The sequence below is a fragment of the Capricornis sumatraensis genome, chromosome 2 (assembly GCF_032405125.1).
Source record: "Capricornis sumatraensis isolate serow.1 chromosome 2, serow.2, whole genome shotgun sequence".
NCBI lineage: Eukaryota > Metazoa > Chordata > Mammalia > Artiodactyla > Bovidae > Capricornis > Capricornis sumatraensis.
The window spans coordinates 135524825-135542396 of NC_091070.1; the positions used below are offsets into that span (position 1 = coordinate 135524825).

At 42.0% G+C, this 17572-nt stretch overlaps 1 protein-coding gene and 1 non-coding gene across 2 annotated transcripts; both read right to left on the reverse strand.

The window, feature by feature from the left end:
- Nucleotides 1–430: 430 nt before the first annotated feature.
- On the reverse strand, nucleotides 431–866 carry LOC138074782 (small Cajal body-specific RNA 2). The gene has a single exon (XR_011144590.1). It is a non-coding gene; the product is annotated as a small Cajal body-specific RNA 2 (non-coding RNA).
- Nucleotides 867–4574: 3708 nt separating this feature from the next.
- Nucleotides 4575–10210, reverse strand: TMEM167B (transmembrane protein 167B). Its single transcript, XM_068964791.1, has 3 exons — nucleotides 10087–10210; nucleotides 7820–7951; nucleotides 4575–6973 (listed from the first exon to the last, which is right to left on the reverse strand). Exons 1-3 carry the CDS (start codon nucleotides 10094–10096, stop codon nucleotides 6891–6893), a joined length of 225 nt encoding a protein of 74 aa, XP_068820892.1. The 5' UTR covers nucleotides 10097–10210; the 3' UTR covers nucleotides 4575–6890.
- Nucleotides 10211–17572: the final 7362 nt, after the last annotated feature.

Below are 17572 nucleotides of genomic sequence, written 5' to 3' on the forward strand. Positions count from 1 at the left end.
GGAAAGGAAATGGCAACCCATTCCAGTACTCTTGCCTGGAAAATCCCATGAACAGAGAAGCTGGTAGACTATATTCCATGGGATGGCAAAGAGTCGGACACGACTGAGCGACTTCACTTCACTTCAGACATGCGTATACATCTACATGCCTTCACGGGCAGGCGCTGTATAGTGTCTTTAGACAGAGGGCACCAGTGTTGGTATCACACGCGAGTCATGATGACAAGGCGGGCTTAAAGAAAGAAGGGAAAAAAAAAGGCACCTAGAAAAGTAAAACTGCAGCAGAGAACAAGGTCTCTGTCCCCTTTCAGCTTCGGCGCCTGCGGGCGGGGCAACGGCTAGTTCGACGGCCCGCCAAAGACCCCAGCCCGCTATCAACTGTTGACACGTTATCCCCAACGCCACGGGCGGGCGTGCCCTGGGGCCGGGCTCAGATCAGAATCGCCTCGATAATCAATGGCGCGGGACAAGCCCGGCCTCGTCTATCTGATCAATTCATCACTTCTGAGCGCCGGGCCCCACAGGACCGGCTCCGGAACCTCCGGGGCCACGGCGTTGCCACCGCCCAAGGGGCCTCGCTGCACAGCGCCCCGAGGAAGGGCTTCGCAGGAGGGAAGCTTTTCATTTCGGGTCGGCCCGGCGGGGCTGGAGTCCCAACCCGATCAAATAAGATCAACGTGTAGGCCGGGGGAGGGGTGCAGGGGCGGGCGCACGCTCTCACACATTCGCGCACCCACTCAGACATTCACGCATCCACTCACACACTCGGCCTACACGCGCACCCCCCACCCCCCCCACACACACACACAACACCACACAGCAACTCACTGCAACCTCACTTCCAGCCCGCTCTCCCTCCGGTGAAGGAGCGGAAGTTCGCACCCACCTTTATAGCCCCCGGCCACTGAGACTTCTGGGAGGAACCACCAAGCACTGGCCCTCTCCGAGTGTGCACTTTGCTGCCCTCACGTGGTTCGGAGGGGAACCAAGGGCCCTGGTTCAGTTCAGTTCAGTCGCTCAGTCGTGTCCAACCCCGTGGACTGCAGCACGCCAGACTTCCCTGTCCATCACCAACTCCCGGAGCTTACTCAAACTCATGTCCATTGAGTCGGTGATGCCATACAACTATCTCGTCCTCTGTTGTCCCCTTCTCCTCTAGTCTTCAATCTTTCCCAGCATCAGGGTTTTTTCAAATGAGTCAGTTCTTCGGATCAGGTGGCCAAAATATTGGAGTTTCAGCTTCAGCATCAGTCCTTCCAATGAATATTCGGGATTGATTTTCTTTAGGATTGACTGGTTGGATCTCCTTGCTGTCCAAGGGACTCTCAAGAGCCATAGTTCAAAAGCATCAATTCTTTGGCACTCAGCTTTCTTTATAGTCCAACTCTCACATCCATACATGACCGGAAAAGCCATAGCTTTGACTAGACAGACCTTTCTTGGCAAAGTAATGTCTCTGCCTTTTTTTTTTTTTTCTCTGCTTTTTAATATGCTGTCTAGGTTGGTCATAATTTTTCTTCCAAGGAGCAAGCATCTTTTAATTTCATGGCTGTAATCACCATCTACAGTGATTTTGGAGCCCCCCCCCCCCCAAAATAGTCCACCACTGTTTCCACTGTTTCCCCATCTGTTTCCCATGAAGTGATGGACCTAGATGCAATGACCTTCGTTTTCTGAATGTTGAGTTTTAAGCCAACTTTTTCACTCTCCTCTTTCACTTTCATCAAGAGGCTTTTTAGTTCCTCTTCACTTTCTGCCATAAGGGTGGTGTCATCTGCATGTCTGAGGTTATTGGTATTTCTCCCGGTAATCTTGATTCCAGGATGTGCTTCATCTAGTCCAGCATTTCTCATGATGTACTCTGCATATGAGTTAAATAAGCACTGTGACAATATACAGCCTTAACAGTACTCCTTCCCCAATTTGGAACCAGTCTGTTCTTCCATGACCAGTTCTAACTGTTGCTTTCTGACCTGCCTACAGATTTCTCAGGAGGCAGCAATGTGTGTGGATCTCTTTCAGAATTTTTCAGTTTGTTGTGATCCACACAGGCAAAGGTTTTGGCATAGTCAAGAAAGCAGAAATAGATGTTTTTCTGGAACTCTCTTGCTTTTTCAATGATCCAGCAGATGTTGGCAATTTGATCTCTGGTTCCTCTGCCTTTTCTAAAACCAGCTTGAATACCTGGAAGTTCATGGTTCACGTATTGCTGAAGCCTGGCTTGGAGAATTTTGAGCATTATTTTAATAGCATATGAGATGAGTGCAATAGTGCGGTAGCTTGAGCATTCTTTGACTTTGCCTTTTTGGGGGACTGGAATGAAAACTGGCCTTTTCCAGTCCTGTGGCCACTGCTGAGTTTTCCAAATTTGCTGGCATATTGAGTGCAGCACTTTCACAGCATCATCTTTCAGGCTTTGAAATAGCTCCACTGGAATTCCATCACCTCCACTAGCTTTGTTCGTAGTGATGCTTTCTAAGGCCCACTTGACTTCACATTCCAGGATGTCTGGCTCTAGGTGAGTGATCACACCATCGTGATTATCTGGGTCATGAAGACCTTTTTGTACAGTTCTTCTGTGTATTCTTGCCACCTCTTCTTAATATCTTCTGCTTCTGTTAGGTCCATACCATTTCTGTCCTTTATCGAGCCCATTTTGCATGAAATGCTCCCTTGGTATCTCTAATTTTCTTGAAGAGATCTCTAGTCTTTCCCATTCTGTTGTTTTCCTCTATTTTTTTTTGCATTGATCGCTGAGGAAGGCTTTCTTATCTCTCCTTGCTATTCTTTGAAACTGCATTCGGATGCTTATATCTTTCCTTTTCTCCCTTGCTTTTCACTTCTCTTCTTTTCACAGCTATTTGTAATCCCTTAGTATCTCTAATATTCTTGAAGAGATCTCTATTCTTTCCCATTCTGTTGTTTCCTCTATTTCTTTGCATTGATTGCTGAGGAAGGCTTTCTTATCTCTCCTTGCTATCCTTTGGAACTCTGCATTCAAATGGGTATATCTTTCCTTTTCTCCTTTGAGCCCTGCTAAGGCAGGACAAATTCCCAGAATGCTGAATTATATTTGCCTTTGAATCTTTGTGTGACATATTTATAACCATATCTATAGTTTTTCTTTGATCTTTGATCCAAGTTCTGGATATAAGATGATATAACCTCAGGATCCCTCTAGGTAAATGAGTTCTGATCATTCCAACACCAGCTTTCCCAGGATCTCCTCCCAAGGGAGAAGGCAGACATCATTTTACCAAAAGAAAAGGGTGAGAATAGATGACTTAAGTTCAAGGAATAAGTGGTTAGAATATCTAATGAGTAAAGGAAGGAAGGCATACCCCTGTCCACACAAAGCCCTCTGCTACCCTTCACTTGCTTTTACTTACTTTCATACCCACTAAAATGTTTCATCCTCTAGCATCAGTGAAAAAAAGGAATTATTACGTAAATTACAATTAGTTCCTTTCACATCAGAGTATAATGTATCAGTTACTTCTTTCTCCTTTTTCAGGGACATGTATGTGAAGGGAGAAGACAAATCAGAATTTTGTTATCATTTGTGACAGTCCCATCATGCACTTGGAATAAACAAATAGGGGGAAAGTATCCACTGTATGTGTCAGAAGCCCCCAAAATTTCTAGGTATGTGGCTGGGAAACCTGAAAACCTCATTTCACGGAAGAAATTTAATGACTGGTAATGGCGGTTGACACTTGTATTTTAATAGCGGTAGTAGGTAAAATATATTGGGAGATGTTATCTATATTACTTAATATCACTCAAAATGTATTAATATATTTGCTTATATATATGTGTGTGTAATATATAACTGGTATAAACATATATATATAGTATATATATACATATATATGTATAGGCTTCCCAGGTGGCACAGTAGTAAAGAATCTGCCTGCCAATCCAAAGCAAGAGACTCAGGTTCAATCCCTGAGATGGAAAGATCCCCTGGAGTAGGAAATGGCAACCTGCTCCAGTATTCTTGCCTGGAAAATTCCACGGACAGAGGAGGCTGGCAGGCTATAGTCCATGGAGTCACAAAGTTGGACATGACTGAGCAAATATACACACGTGTGTATATATTATTATACACACATATGTGTGTATAACCTCAGGGATCCTGAGGTTATATTTATATGCACACGTGTGTATATACATACTCACACGTGTATATACATACGCACACATATGTGTGTATACAAATATACACACATATGTATATATAAACACATATAAATATATGTGCACGTACACACACACACGCCCTCAAAGGAGAAAGCTATACCTTCACTGATTCTGAACTATATCATACATACATCACACATTCAATGACCATCACATGGGGTTAACAGGACTGATAGTATTCACTAATGCAAACTAACAGGTATACTATGGGCAGAACCCAGGAGAGTATTAAACAAAGTTCAACAATTCAGTATGCATGTGACAAAAATGGACAAAAACGGTAGGGAAAGATTTTATTTTCAAGGACTCTGCAGACAATGATGAATAAAAAATTTTATTTCAACTATAAAAAGCTGATTTCATTCCACCCTGGCATACAACATTTATGGTGATGCCCGTTTGAATCTGAGGCAATACTGCTATCCCCATTCTTCCACCCCTAAAAGACTCTCTTAGAGGAACAACTTCCTACAATTTTCAGTCAAAAATTTATGACACATCAATCAAAGTAATGAATAAAACAAGTTTCTGCTTATCTGTTTATAAAAAGAAATGAAACAAGCTATGTATTTGTTTCTTGCTGTAAATTACCTTCACTTTTTGGTATATTCTGGTATGAAAACATCTCAAAATATAACAATTCAAGAGTTTAGGTCAAGATGACCCACCCAGGAAGCTGTAAAATTTGATTTGAACTGTGAAATGGAACTCGTTTAAAAATGAAGAAGCTCTAAGTTATTAGCCCTATTAGGAAACAAAAGTCATTAAAGCTACAAAATAACAAGTGCAAAACATGCTGAACCTGTATTTCCAGGGAGTGACATTCCTATTGGCCAACAGGTTCCAAACTGACACCCACAAGGTGTAACTCTTCTTTCTGTTCCACTAGCTTTCCTTTCTTGTGTGAAAAAGTCTCAGAAATGACAATGAAAATATAGGAATCATTGAAATTTACCCTGTAGACCAATTCTGGAGATAACAGCCACAACACTGAGATGATTAGACATGTAGTGTTTGCTTGATGACTTTCTATACTTCTAGGAACCCTCAAAGCACTCAACTGAATGTTTCAGAATCTAAACTTCCTAGCAGCTTTTGTTCTTTTGGAATAAGACAAAAGACAATTTACTACCACAAAGGGATCAACCACAGCCAACTTGTCCATAGTCAAGTTTTACTTTAATGAGCAATTCAACGGGTAGACCTATGTCTATGCTTGCTCTTTACAATAATTTAATTTTAGACCAATTTTTTTTTAAGAGAAATTCTAGGCTTCATAAACACAACAGTTAATCCTTTTGTGGATATAAGAAGGAGGGAATGGAGAAGTCTTCCCTTCAAATGTAAGAGTCATCTAAAACTATTTGCTCAGGAGTTCCCATACTCCATGGAAAAGTTCATCTGTCAATCTCAGTTGGAAACCTGGGTTTTCCTTTACTTTAGAAGACACTCTCATTTTATTCATGGATTGTATGAACTGTACAAACATGCATATGAGTGCCATCAATTTCTTATTAAAATTTCTAATGTTCTTATAATTTCTAAGAGACAGCTAAAGAGTACTGCAACATGAACAAAATTTAAAATGAGCCAAAAAACACAAGTAATTGAAAATTGCCATAATAACCCAGATTTAAATAAAAAATAAGTTTGTATCTTGGGTAACATGAAAAAACTTCCATCTAACATCACAATAAATTCTAGATGACTTTACTAGTATATGAATTAATATACTAGATGTATTTATTTATTCTATCCCAACTGCAAATATATTAAATAATTATTTCTTCAATAGTTTCTCTTTCCCTTGGTGGTGGCATTTAAAACTGAGCAACAGTATTTAGCACTCAGTCATTTAGAAAAAATTTTAAAAGTTTTAGGAAAATAGCAACAGTTTCCATATACCATTTGAAGGGGTGAAGTTTCCTTTTGGAAATATTGCTGAATGGAACATTGTTTCTTGTCTAAATCACTCCTTTCAGGTCTCACCACAGACAGATAATTTCCAAATCTTATGTAGGCCCAGACTGTTTTGGCAAAACTCCTGAGCTACCAGCACACAGCAGAGCTATTTTCACCGTTTCTTTTTGCAGTGAGGATCTTGCCTCTCCTATGTTCCCAGGTGGGTATATGAAAGATAAATTTCCAAAGCCAAAAAATGTCTTGGCATTGTTTAACTACTATTTCCCACTCAGCCTCCCAACCCCACCCTCCTAGCCCTCCTGCAATTTATCACATCCAAATAAAACAGTAAAAATAAAAGTCAATTCTTAAAAATTATCTCTCTTACCAAGAAGTTTGAACACAGCCTATATCCTCCCCTAATGAGCCTCAGTTTGAAAAGATCCTGATGAGGGGCTGAAGAACAAAATAGGTAACAGTTTTTAAGCAGGAGGTAAGGAATCGTATCACCGAGGGGAGTAATTTATCTGGACATTATATGCTCTCTGCTGAGGACTGATTTACACGCAGGTCAAAGGAAGTTTGCTTTCTGTGGCCCCCGAAGCATAAATAATGTTTGTGATCATGAGGAGTTTTCCCCACAGAAAGTAGGGGCAGATGCTGTGGTGTCACTCTGGGGACTTCGACGATTTTAGCTGAGCTTTCCTATGCTGGGCCCAGGCTCCCGACAGGCTCTTCACCTTCGTCCCCTTGGCTGGCGGATGATGAAATGGATGCTTCAGAATTCATTTTATAAACAGGACGTAGAAGGCCATCACAACGCAGGCGATTGCCACAGCAGCATGCAGCCTGGTTCCAATGACAGCAGCTAGCAGGAAATAGTAAAAAGAGAAAAGGAATCACACCTTGCCCTTTATATAAGTCCTCGCTTTCAAGGTGATATTTTGAAATCTTTAGTCACAGATGAATCAACCCATCCAGGAATGTATTTAAATACTACTCAGGACTTCCTTGGTGGTCCAGTGGTTAAGAATCTGCCTTGTAATGCAGGGGACTCGGGTTCGATCCCTGGTGGAGGAATTAAAATCCCACATGCTGTGGGGCAACTAAACCCATGAACCGAAACTACTGAGCCCGTGTGCCACAACTCTCATTACATAACTAAAAATCGACTCAGCAAATTAATAGAACTGGAGAGTCTCTGAGCTGCAACTCACAAGACACAACCAGGACTTGACTCAGCAAATTAATAAGTAAATAAAAATATTAAAAAAAAAAAATAAGTACTACCCTTAAGCCCTAGGTTTTATATGAATATATCATTAGTTTAAATTTTGCCCTATTTTGAAAAAAGATTTAGGTAAATAAGATTCCAGATGAAGCTGCCCAAAATAAAAAGTAAAAAAGCATCTGAGTTAATAAAATCAATACTTAAAAAAAATTCTCCAATATATTCTTCCAGAAATTCAGGGGGAAAAAAAAAAACAAAACTTTTCACTGGGAAAATATTACTCCCAACAATTCCAGTCTAGTCTAAAATTGTTTAAATTATACACTTTTATGCCACGGAGAATACTAAAATTACTTTGTAGCTAAAACAAACAATTACGTAAAAGTTGAACCAAATACAATTCCATCCTGTCCCACCTTCACTTTGCAGCACCTCACTGTCCAGAGATGGCAACCTCCTCTCCCTGAACAGATATGATCTTACCTTTGTAAAACACACCCCAAACTCCCTTCTTTTCTGAGAGCAGCCAGGTTTTGAGACGAGGTACTTTCTTGAAGTAGGCACAGGTGCAAACAAACAGCAAACCAAACACCAGAATCCCATCCAAAGAGTACACTGTTACAGAAAGAGAAGAAAGCCGTGGGTGCTAATCCAGCTTGGGACAAGCAATGCCACTGGAGAACACAACGTGACATAATACCAAGGTGGTGACCTCAGCTGCAGTGCCAGCTCTGACAAGAGGGAGCCAAGGTCCTGGGACTAACAAGGTTACCTTTTTGTCCCCTCAAATCATGGAGACATGCCCCTTACAAAGATTTCACTGCCTTCTTCCCTCTCCTTTCAAGAACTGCAAGTTCTGAGAAGAGTGTGCCAGTTAATGTGGAATCAGCCTGCCAGGAATGGCCAGTGTGGGCAACATGTTGAGAGAAGTATAAGAATCCTTGGTGCCTGAGCTGAGAGACTGAAATGTGCTCTTACTGGAAATCACTCATGTGATAAAGAAGAGCTAGATATTTAGCCAAGTCTTTCAGAGCTTCATCTGTGGGTAGAGAATATGATAAAGCAAAAGCTTAATGGAAACTGCAAGAGTTAGAAATCATATGACTACAATTTTCCTGTATTTTATCTTACACTTCATGCATCATACTCTACTTACATACTAAATTTCTGCCAGAGCAACAGATTCTTGAGAACAAACAAGCAAAAAAAAAAAAAAAAAAAAAATCTGAGGCTTCATCATGGTGGAACAAGTGAGAAAAAAGCTTTTAACACATACTTCTAGTTCTTACATATGTAAACTGAGCTATGTCTGGTAAGCACAATGAATCATCTAAGTGGAAAAAAAAAACAATCAGACCACAAAAGGGGGAAGGGTGACTAAAATTTATTCATTAATTACTATGTGTTCAATTGCTTCCTTATTTCTCAGTTCAGATGACTTTTTCCTCTAAGTGATGACCCTTCCTGTACTGTGTCTAGTAATCTTAGACCTCTGACTGCCCAGAAAACTTCAAAAGAATATTTGACACAACCAGCATCTCCCAGTTCTGGACCACTCTATCTTCCTCTCTCCCTCCAGTAAAACTATCTCACAGCTAGATGTCACACAGCAACGGTCCAGTAAATTAATACATATACCAAGTTTTTAGGATGAACAATACCTTTACCTGCTAATCATCTCCTCCTGTAAGTTTTTGCAAAGCCAAAAGTCACGAGGTGAATTGAATGTTCAGTATCAGGCTTATGGAAAAGGTACTTTTTGAGAAATACTCTCCTATGCCCCTCTAATCATACTGTCTAAGAGGCCTTGTCATCTTTTTACCAGTAAGATGGACTCTAAAGAACACAAAGGGCTCGTTTCCTGTCCTTCGCTGGAATGTGGAAATCGTGTCTATATAATCGTGTTCCAAGAGGCCTACAAAATTAGGTCAGATAAACAGGGTGGCAACTGCCACAACTTTAGAAGAGGCAGTAACCAACCCTTGCAACTTTCGCTACGGTCTCCAGATGGGATCGCCCAGGCAAGACTTTAGAATCAAAAGAAAGCTTTCTGGCATTTTAACAAAATAATAACTTTTTTTTTTTTAAGGATTCACGTTCACCCCCAAAACTGTGGGCCTTAAAAACACTCTATGATTTCTTGGTCCTCCCAAGATGCCTACTATCCGAAAGCATGAGAAAACAGAGGGCTGTGAGGAGGATTCTCTCATTTCCCTGGTGCTACAGCAATAGCTCGGGCTTCCCCGGTGGCTCAGACAGTAAAGACTGCCTGCAATGTGGGAGACCTGGGTTCAATCCCTGGCTTGGGAAGATCCCCTGGAGAAGAGAAAGGCTACCCACTCCAGTATTCTGGCCTGGAGAATTCCATGGACTGTATATTCCATGGGGTTGCAAAGAATCGGACACGACTGAGCGACTTTCACTTCACAGCAATAGCTCAACCAGGACTGGCCTCGCGAAATGGCCTGTAAGGGCCAAAACGAACTTTTAGAAGAGAGAAGGGAAAACACAGGCTAGGGACCAAGGACTCGGGGTGTGGGCAACAAGAGGCATTGGGGGTTCTAGACGGGCACGCGACGGGGGAACTCGCGGAGTAGTATAGGAAACAGCAGTTAGGGACACGGAGAGGCCAAAGGGAGGACTCCGATGGGAGGGGGCGGGGAGAACGGCCACGTCAATCCCGGCTCCGCCCGCCACGTTTTCCCTAGTGTCCTGGACTCCCATCCTTTGCTCTGGGCATTGGTTCTCACCGTTCGTCATGGCGGTTGGGCCCGGTCCTGGATAGGGAGTCCGGGGGGGTCAGTGGCGGTAGCGGCGAAGACCAGGGGAACCCAGCTCCCACTTGACACTTCCCGATCCGGGCCGCGGCGACGGGCAGCCGCCGTAGTACGCCGGCGCAAGGGAAGGGAGACGAGCGCCAAACGCAATCAGGCGTGGCTAGGAGATTGCCGAGCTGGGGGAACCTGCGTGGGTGGAGCTCACAAGAAAAGGTGTGGGTGAGAAGAAAGCTGTCCAGAAGGCGTCCTTCGTGGCCATGGTAAACAATATCTTCTGGGTGCCCCTGCAGATTTAGTGCTGGGGCTAATCTGACCTGCTCCCGTCGTTGTGTTTGAAAAGGTAAAGTGAAAGAAACTGAAGTCGCTCAGTCGTGTCCGACTCTTTGCGACCCTATGGACTGTAGCCTACCAGGCTCCTCCGTCCATGGGATTTTCCAGGCGAGAGTACTGAAGTGGGTTGCCATTTCCTTCTCCAGGGGATCCTCCCGACCCAGGGATCGAACCCGGGTCTCTTGCACTGTAGGCAGACGCTTTACCGTCCGAGCCGGAAAAGGTGAAGGCTTGCAGTTTTGCACTTTATTTTGCGCTGTGGCAGCTGCTCCGGTTGTGTGTGTGCATCAGCCCACCTGCAATGCAGAAGTCTCTCAAGCTTCCACGTAAGAGAACGCAGACAACTGGGGTCCTGAGGCGACGCCTGCAGCCTGTGGGACTGCGCTTGCTGCGCGGATCGTTCTTACTTCGTATGGAAATCTGGATAATGAGGCTGCACCTGAACTTTGAAATGAAATTAGGAACCTTATAACAAAAACAAGTTGCGTATTTCATGTGCTGAAGCTCCCCGTTGTCGGGAAACATTTGGTAATTAACGGTTTGTATGAATTTTTCCTTAAACTATCAGGATGGTCTCGTTACCTCCTGTATTTAGATAAAGTGGGACCACCTCGGCCACTTTAGCCAGGAAACGGCGATATTGGGACAGCCTTTCTCACACTTTCACAACTTGACGAAAAATACTTTCAGTTTAATGGTGGCGCAGAACGGAGGAGACAGAGCTACAGATCCCGTTTTCTGCACTGAGATCCTTAATTCCACACAACTCGATCTTCTTTATTAGAGTCAAGGCGAAAGTGCGACTGAATCATTCGAGGTTGAAATTGTAAGGTTACAGCTGGTCCGCGGTTGTCAAAGTCCTAAAGAGACCCTCTGCCCCTCTTGCTGCAGTGCCATCTGCTGGCTGCGACCTGCTTGGTTACGCCGAAGAAAAGCTACCAAAGCCTCCTAGGAGCTGGAGTAGAGGGGCAAGTCAAAAAAGGCCTGTTGGAGGACAGACTTCTTGTGAAAATGTGCTTAAATGCAGAAACAAAGGAACAAAAAATGAAGACGACATACACAACAAATAAGACAAAACAAATGATTTTGTGCCCATACACACAGACAAATCCCCCTGCCCCAAAGAACTGCTAAGGACTACTCGAAAGCAAAACAAAACTGAAAAGTCCCTGATTGTCTTGGCCTTTGAACTTTTCATCAACAGTTATCTAAAACAGTATCAGCACTGTCATCACTGGCCACAAAACTGTTAGTTCCCTACACCAAAGCTGGATAAAAGCCCCAAACTATTCTATATTCTAAACAAATTCATGTTCACTAACTTAGAACCATATAGTTCATCTTCATCTTGAAAAATTCTCCTTTGTTACATACTATGGAATTGTGCTGTTCTCCTTGACCTGCAACTTCGTTGTTCTCTTTCAATTTAGTTCAGTTCAGTCGCTCAGTCGTGTCTGACTCTTTGCAACCCCATGAGCTGCAGCACGCCAGGCCTCCCTGTCCAACACCAACTCCCAGAGTCCACCCAAACCCATGTCCATTGAGTCGGTGATGCCATCCAACCATCTCACCCTCTGTCGTCCCCTTCTCCTCCTGCCCTCAATCTTTCCCGGCACCAGGGTCTTTTCAAATAAGTCAGTTCTTCGCATCAGGTGGCCAAAGTATTGGAGTTTCAGCTTCAACATCAGTCCTTCCAGTGAACACCCAGGACTGATCTCCTTTAGGATGGACTGGTTGAATCTCCTTGCAGTCCAAGGGACTCTCAAGAGTCTTCTCTTTACCCAGATTCTTTTTTCCATGTAAATATAGATATTCCTAAGATACTCACACCCTGTTTTTCTCACTATTAATTCTTACTTGGTGACTTACTCTGTTCCACGGCTTCAACTATCACCTCTATGTAGAGTTTTGTTTTGTGTTTCATTTTTGTTTATCTGTTATCACCCCTATTTTGGAGATAATCTAAGGCTTAGGGTAAGGACTGCTCAGTATCAGATCTGAACAATAATTCTGGTTGGTCTTCTGAACTCAGAACTAGAAAATTTTTGTCACTTGGCACAACTGGGCTCTCTGCAATGAAAGCGTGGACTCCTAAACCACTGCACTGCCAGGGAATTCCCTGTATAGAGGTCTTAAGTTGATGTCCTATCCAAGTTCCAGTCCTACATTTCTAGCAGATTTTCTTCTGACATCTGAAATGTTGAAAGTCAAACTTGCCCCATTCTGACTTTCCTGTTTCTATGATTAATATTCCTTTTTCCCTAATCACTGACTTTAGAATTTGTAAATTATCTTTAAATCAGTTAACTCCTGTTTTCTTCCCCCCCCAAAATGTTGTTCCGACTGCCCACTTTTCAATTCTACATCCTTCGCTATAGTGGATGTTATCATTTCAGTCTTTAAGCATCAATTAAATCCTCATAACAGTGAAAACTTACATTTGTATAACATTTTTGACCTTTTTGAAGAAAACATACCTTGTCATAATATTTAATCCTCACAACTGTTATCACCCCTATTTTGGAGATAATCTAAGGCTTAGGGTAAGGACTGCTCAGTATCAGATCTGAACAATAGTTCTGGCTGGTCTTCTGAACTCAGAACTAGAAAATTTTGCTTCAAACCATGACTGTGGCTTCCTTGAACAGCAGCCTCTGCCTCTTGAATATGTATCTAGCTCCTTACCCTGCTATTCAAGGCCTTCCAGTATGCGGACTTCAAGCTGCAGCTGTGAAAAGACTTGTTCTGTGTTCTTCAGATGTACTCTTTGCTGTCATATTTTTGCTCATGATATCTACTCTTTTGGAGGTAACTTCATCTCATTTTTCACTAGATGGAACACCACTCCAACTCTGAAAGATAAGTCTTTTTTTCCCAGTCAATCTCAGAGTTTAAGAACAAAGTTTTAGGATAAAGAAATCATAGTTGAAGAACTAGGAAGGGTAGTTAGTTGTTTACTTATTATTTCAAGGGACAATGATATTCCACAGCATCTTACTGTGTCTTTTTTTCCCACGTGTCTGTTTTTCTTTCCTACCCTTTCTTCCCACTCTTACATTTATTTCCTTCCTTCCTTCTCCCTCCACCATATTTTTTCTTTTCCATACTCAAAAACGTGTTCTATCTTTTTTATTGAATAAAAGGAGCCTCACCAGATTTTTATTTCAAAATTAGTTATACCAAGAATTTTATATTTTTAAAATTATATTCTGCTTTCTCTCTGTAAAATTGGGTTATAATGATTGCTCCTTTCTAGGGTTATTGAAGGATTAAACAAACTACTGTTTACAACAATACATGGCATGAAATATGTTCTCCATAAGTGTTAGGTATTACTGTTCTTTGGTTTAAAAAATAATTATGCTTGTCTACTCTGTGTTGGGCACTTTGCTAAATTTTACAAGAATAAAGGCAAAAAAAAAAAAGGGTCTCTGCCCTCAGGAAACAAAATATATTTGGGAAGATAGATGAATAAACACATTTTAGTGGAGCACAGACATTGTACATGAAAAGACATTATCTTTGATCTTCACAACTGCTTTGCAGAATAGTTATTCAGTGAGAAATCTGAGGCTCAAAGAAGGCACATGAGTGAGGTCACAGAGCTAATCTGTCTAACTTCAAAGTTCCCTTCCCCTTGTTATCATACTGACTCACATTAGGATGCTGTCCACTGATTCAGATCTTTAACGATCATGTTCCAAGCATTACTGTTTCTGTTGTCCTGAAAAGTCCCAAAGTCTCATGCTGAAGTCTAGGTCACTGGCTCTTGCAGCTCAAATGCAAGGAATAAATAGAGCCCCACTGCCTGGGGACTCAATTCAGACAGTCCTTCGTCAGTTCATTTCAGCCTGCACTGGAGGACAGGCAGTTGTTGCCAAAGATCTGTCAGTCAAGAACAGTGGCCCATTTGTTAAGACTGTTGCAGTGCCTGTGGCGAACACTAATCAGTCCTGGGGACCATGACTGTGGCATTCTGGTTTAACCAAAGAGTAAGTCCAGTCCCAAAGGCATAGTTTGTAACAATAGCTTCATTTGAATCACAACGTATTTGAAAAGGGATGTCAAACAGGCATTAATTTATGCTTCAAATATTTGTTCTGGAGCTTCTAAGTCTAAGGAATGTGAAAGCCTTTGGGAGCTCAAAGGTGAATAAAAAACAGACTCTGCTTTTAATAAGTTTTAAGATTTAGTGTATGAGACAAGCTGTGTGTATAAGTAATCAGAAAATACAGTAGAAGTATTGAAGGAAAATGAAAAGTGCTGTGGGAGTGTAAGGAAGTGCTTTCAGCTGGAGAGCTCAAAAGGCTTGAGGGAGGAACAGACAGTTTAGCTGGACTTGAAAGGCACGTAGCATTTCAATAGAAAAGAAAGGTAGCCTAGTGGGAAAGTAGTGTAAGCAGAGCTTTGAAGATGGGCCAAGTTTGGGGCACAGCACCCTTTTCCCTTCCTCTTTCACTGCCTAACTCCAAACATCTCTCAGGTCTCAGCTCAAACATTATTTGCACAAGGGAGGCTTTGCTGACCTTCTTGGGTCCCTTTTCCCCATCATAAGTTTCTAAAGCATACAGTACCTATTTCGTTCATGTCTCCCTCCTATACCGTAAGATTCATGAACCCGGAACTGTGGTATTTATATTATCATTTTTGCCACAGTCCTAACAAAGTGCTATTCATCACTTGGTAAATATTTGTTGCATGAATAACTGACAGTGGCCTTGTGGAACTGGATTATAGAGTTTGTGAAGGTAATGCTGAAAAATAACATTGCAGCAGGTATTTATTGAGAAAAATCCACATATAAGTAGACCCACACAGTTCAAACCTATGTTGTTCAAGGGTCAGCTGCATATTCTTCATCTTTATTCTTCTTTTATCTTTTGTTGCCTGGTAGACCATTTCTTTTCTCTTTGTCCCTTGAAGTCTGTTTCTGAGGACCTACCCAATGCCTCCCTTCTCTCACTTTTGTTTCTGTTCAGTGTCTAACTATCACTGCTGTGTTGATGTCCCCCATGCCATTTTCTTAGTCCTGATTTCTCTGTGGATTTCCAGACCTGCACTTCCATTTGCCTACAGGACACCTTTGGACTCTTAAGTTCAGAGTGAATTCATTTCCTCCCCTCCCCAGTTGCTTTTCCATTTTACTTTCCAATTCATATTAATAGCTTTCCGTCTGGATATAAACCTCTCTCTCCATAGCTCTCAGATTGATTCAGGTGCAAAGTCCTGTGAATTCTATTCCTAAAATTCCTCCATCTTAATTCAGGTTCTAATCAGCTCTCATCCTAGGTGGTCTCCCTGCTAACATGATTTCTTTTTTAAAGATGGGTTATGTGACTCTTCTGCTTAACAATCTCTCAGGGACTCTGCACTTTGAATGAAGTTCAGTCTCGGAAGAGAACATTCAAGGCCACTCACAAACTCACACTCCAGTTTCCTTCCAGCCTCATTTTCTGCATCTCCACCCAACAAACTGGACTCTGGCAACCCACCTGAAACATCTTGTAGAAGTACACTTTGCCTTTTCACTCTCTGGGCTTTTTTTCTTTTTAAAATTTATTTGTTTTTCACACTTTAAACTTTTTGTTTTGTATTGGGGTGTAGCCGATTAACAATGTTGTGGTAGTTTCAGGTGAACAGTGAAAGGGACTCAGCCATACATATACATGTATCCTCCAAATACCCTCGCATCCAGGCTGGCATATAACAGTGAACAGAGTTCCATGTGCTGTAGGTCCTTGTTGGTTATCCATTTTAAATATAGCAGTGTGTACGTGACCTTCCCAGAGTCCCTAACTATCCCTTCTCCCCAGCAACCATAAATTCTAAGTTTGTGAGTCTCTTTCTGTTTTGTAAGTTCATATGTATCATTTCTTTTTAGATTCCACATATAAGGGATGTAAAAGGATATTTCTCCTCTGTCTGACTTATTTCACTCAGCATAACACTCTAGGTCCATCCATGTTGCTGCAAATGGCATTATTTCATTCTTTTTAATGGCTGAGTAATATTCTGTTGTGTATATGTACCATATCTTTATCCATTTTTCTGCCGATGGACATTTAGATTGCTTTCATGCCTTGGCTATTGTAAGCAGTGCTGCAATGAACACTGGGCTGAATGTATCTTTTTGGATCATATTTTTCTCCAGATGTATGCCCAGGAGTGGGATTGCAGGGTCATATGGAAGTCTGGGCTTTATTTCTGCTCTATTCACAACACTGAATTTTTCCCCTTTACATTTTGGATCTCAGGCTCAGAATGCTGGCTTATTCACACTGCACTGTTGATGACATAGTATTGTAATTGACTCTGCCCAAAAGTCCTTCACTTGTCATGTGTCTTATGTACTCTCTTTATCCCTATTCTCATTTCTCCTCCCCTGCAACTGTTGCAGGAAGCAGGACCCCTTCCAGGGCCTGAAACTGGGCTCTAGTCTAACACTTGGAAATGAATTGTCTGAGGAGACATGTGCTGACAAAGCAAGACAAACCCTTTATTGGGAAAGGGTGCCCAGGCAGACAGCAGTAGGGTAAGGGAACCCAGGAGAACTGCTCTGCCATTGTGGTTCAGACTGTGGTTCATTCTAGGGTTTTATATTGATGGGATTAGTTTCCAGGTTGTCTTTAGCCAATCATTCTGACTCAGAGTCCTTCCTGGTGGTGCACACATTACTCAGCCAAGATAGATGCCAGTGGGAAGGATTCCGGGAAGTGGTTGGACACATGGTGTCTCCTTTTGACCTTTCCCGAACTCTTCCGGTTGGTGGTGGCTTATTAGTTCCGTGTTCCTTGGCAGGACCTCCTGTCGTAAGACAACTCATGCAAATGGTTACTAGGGTGCCTGGCCAGGTGGGTGGTTTCCATCAGTGTGCTTCCCCTAACACAACCTTTCTAATGTATTTGATGTCTATGCTTTTTTTATGTGATCCTATAAAAATATGTATTTTGTGTATGTATGTGTGTGTTTGGTCTTTTGTTATACTCTTATTGTATTTCTTACGTTTTGAATTTAGCAGTATATTTCTAAGCTCTATCTATGTTGCTAGTCTGTTGCTTCTGATTGTTGCATAGTATGCCTTGGTGCACATCCAGCACATTTTACCTATCCATTTCCCTCATAGTGAACA

Coding starts and splice junctions, on each gene's coding strand:
- TMEM167B (XM_068964791.1), bottom strand. Junction 6,974..7,819: donor TTGGGGTGTGTTTTACAAAG/GTAAGATCATAT, acceptor ATTTCCTGCTAG/CTGCTGTCATTGGAACCAGG.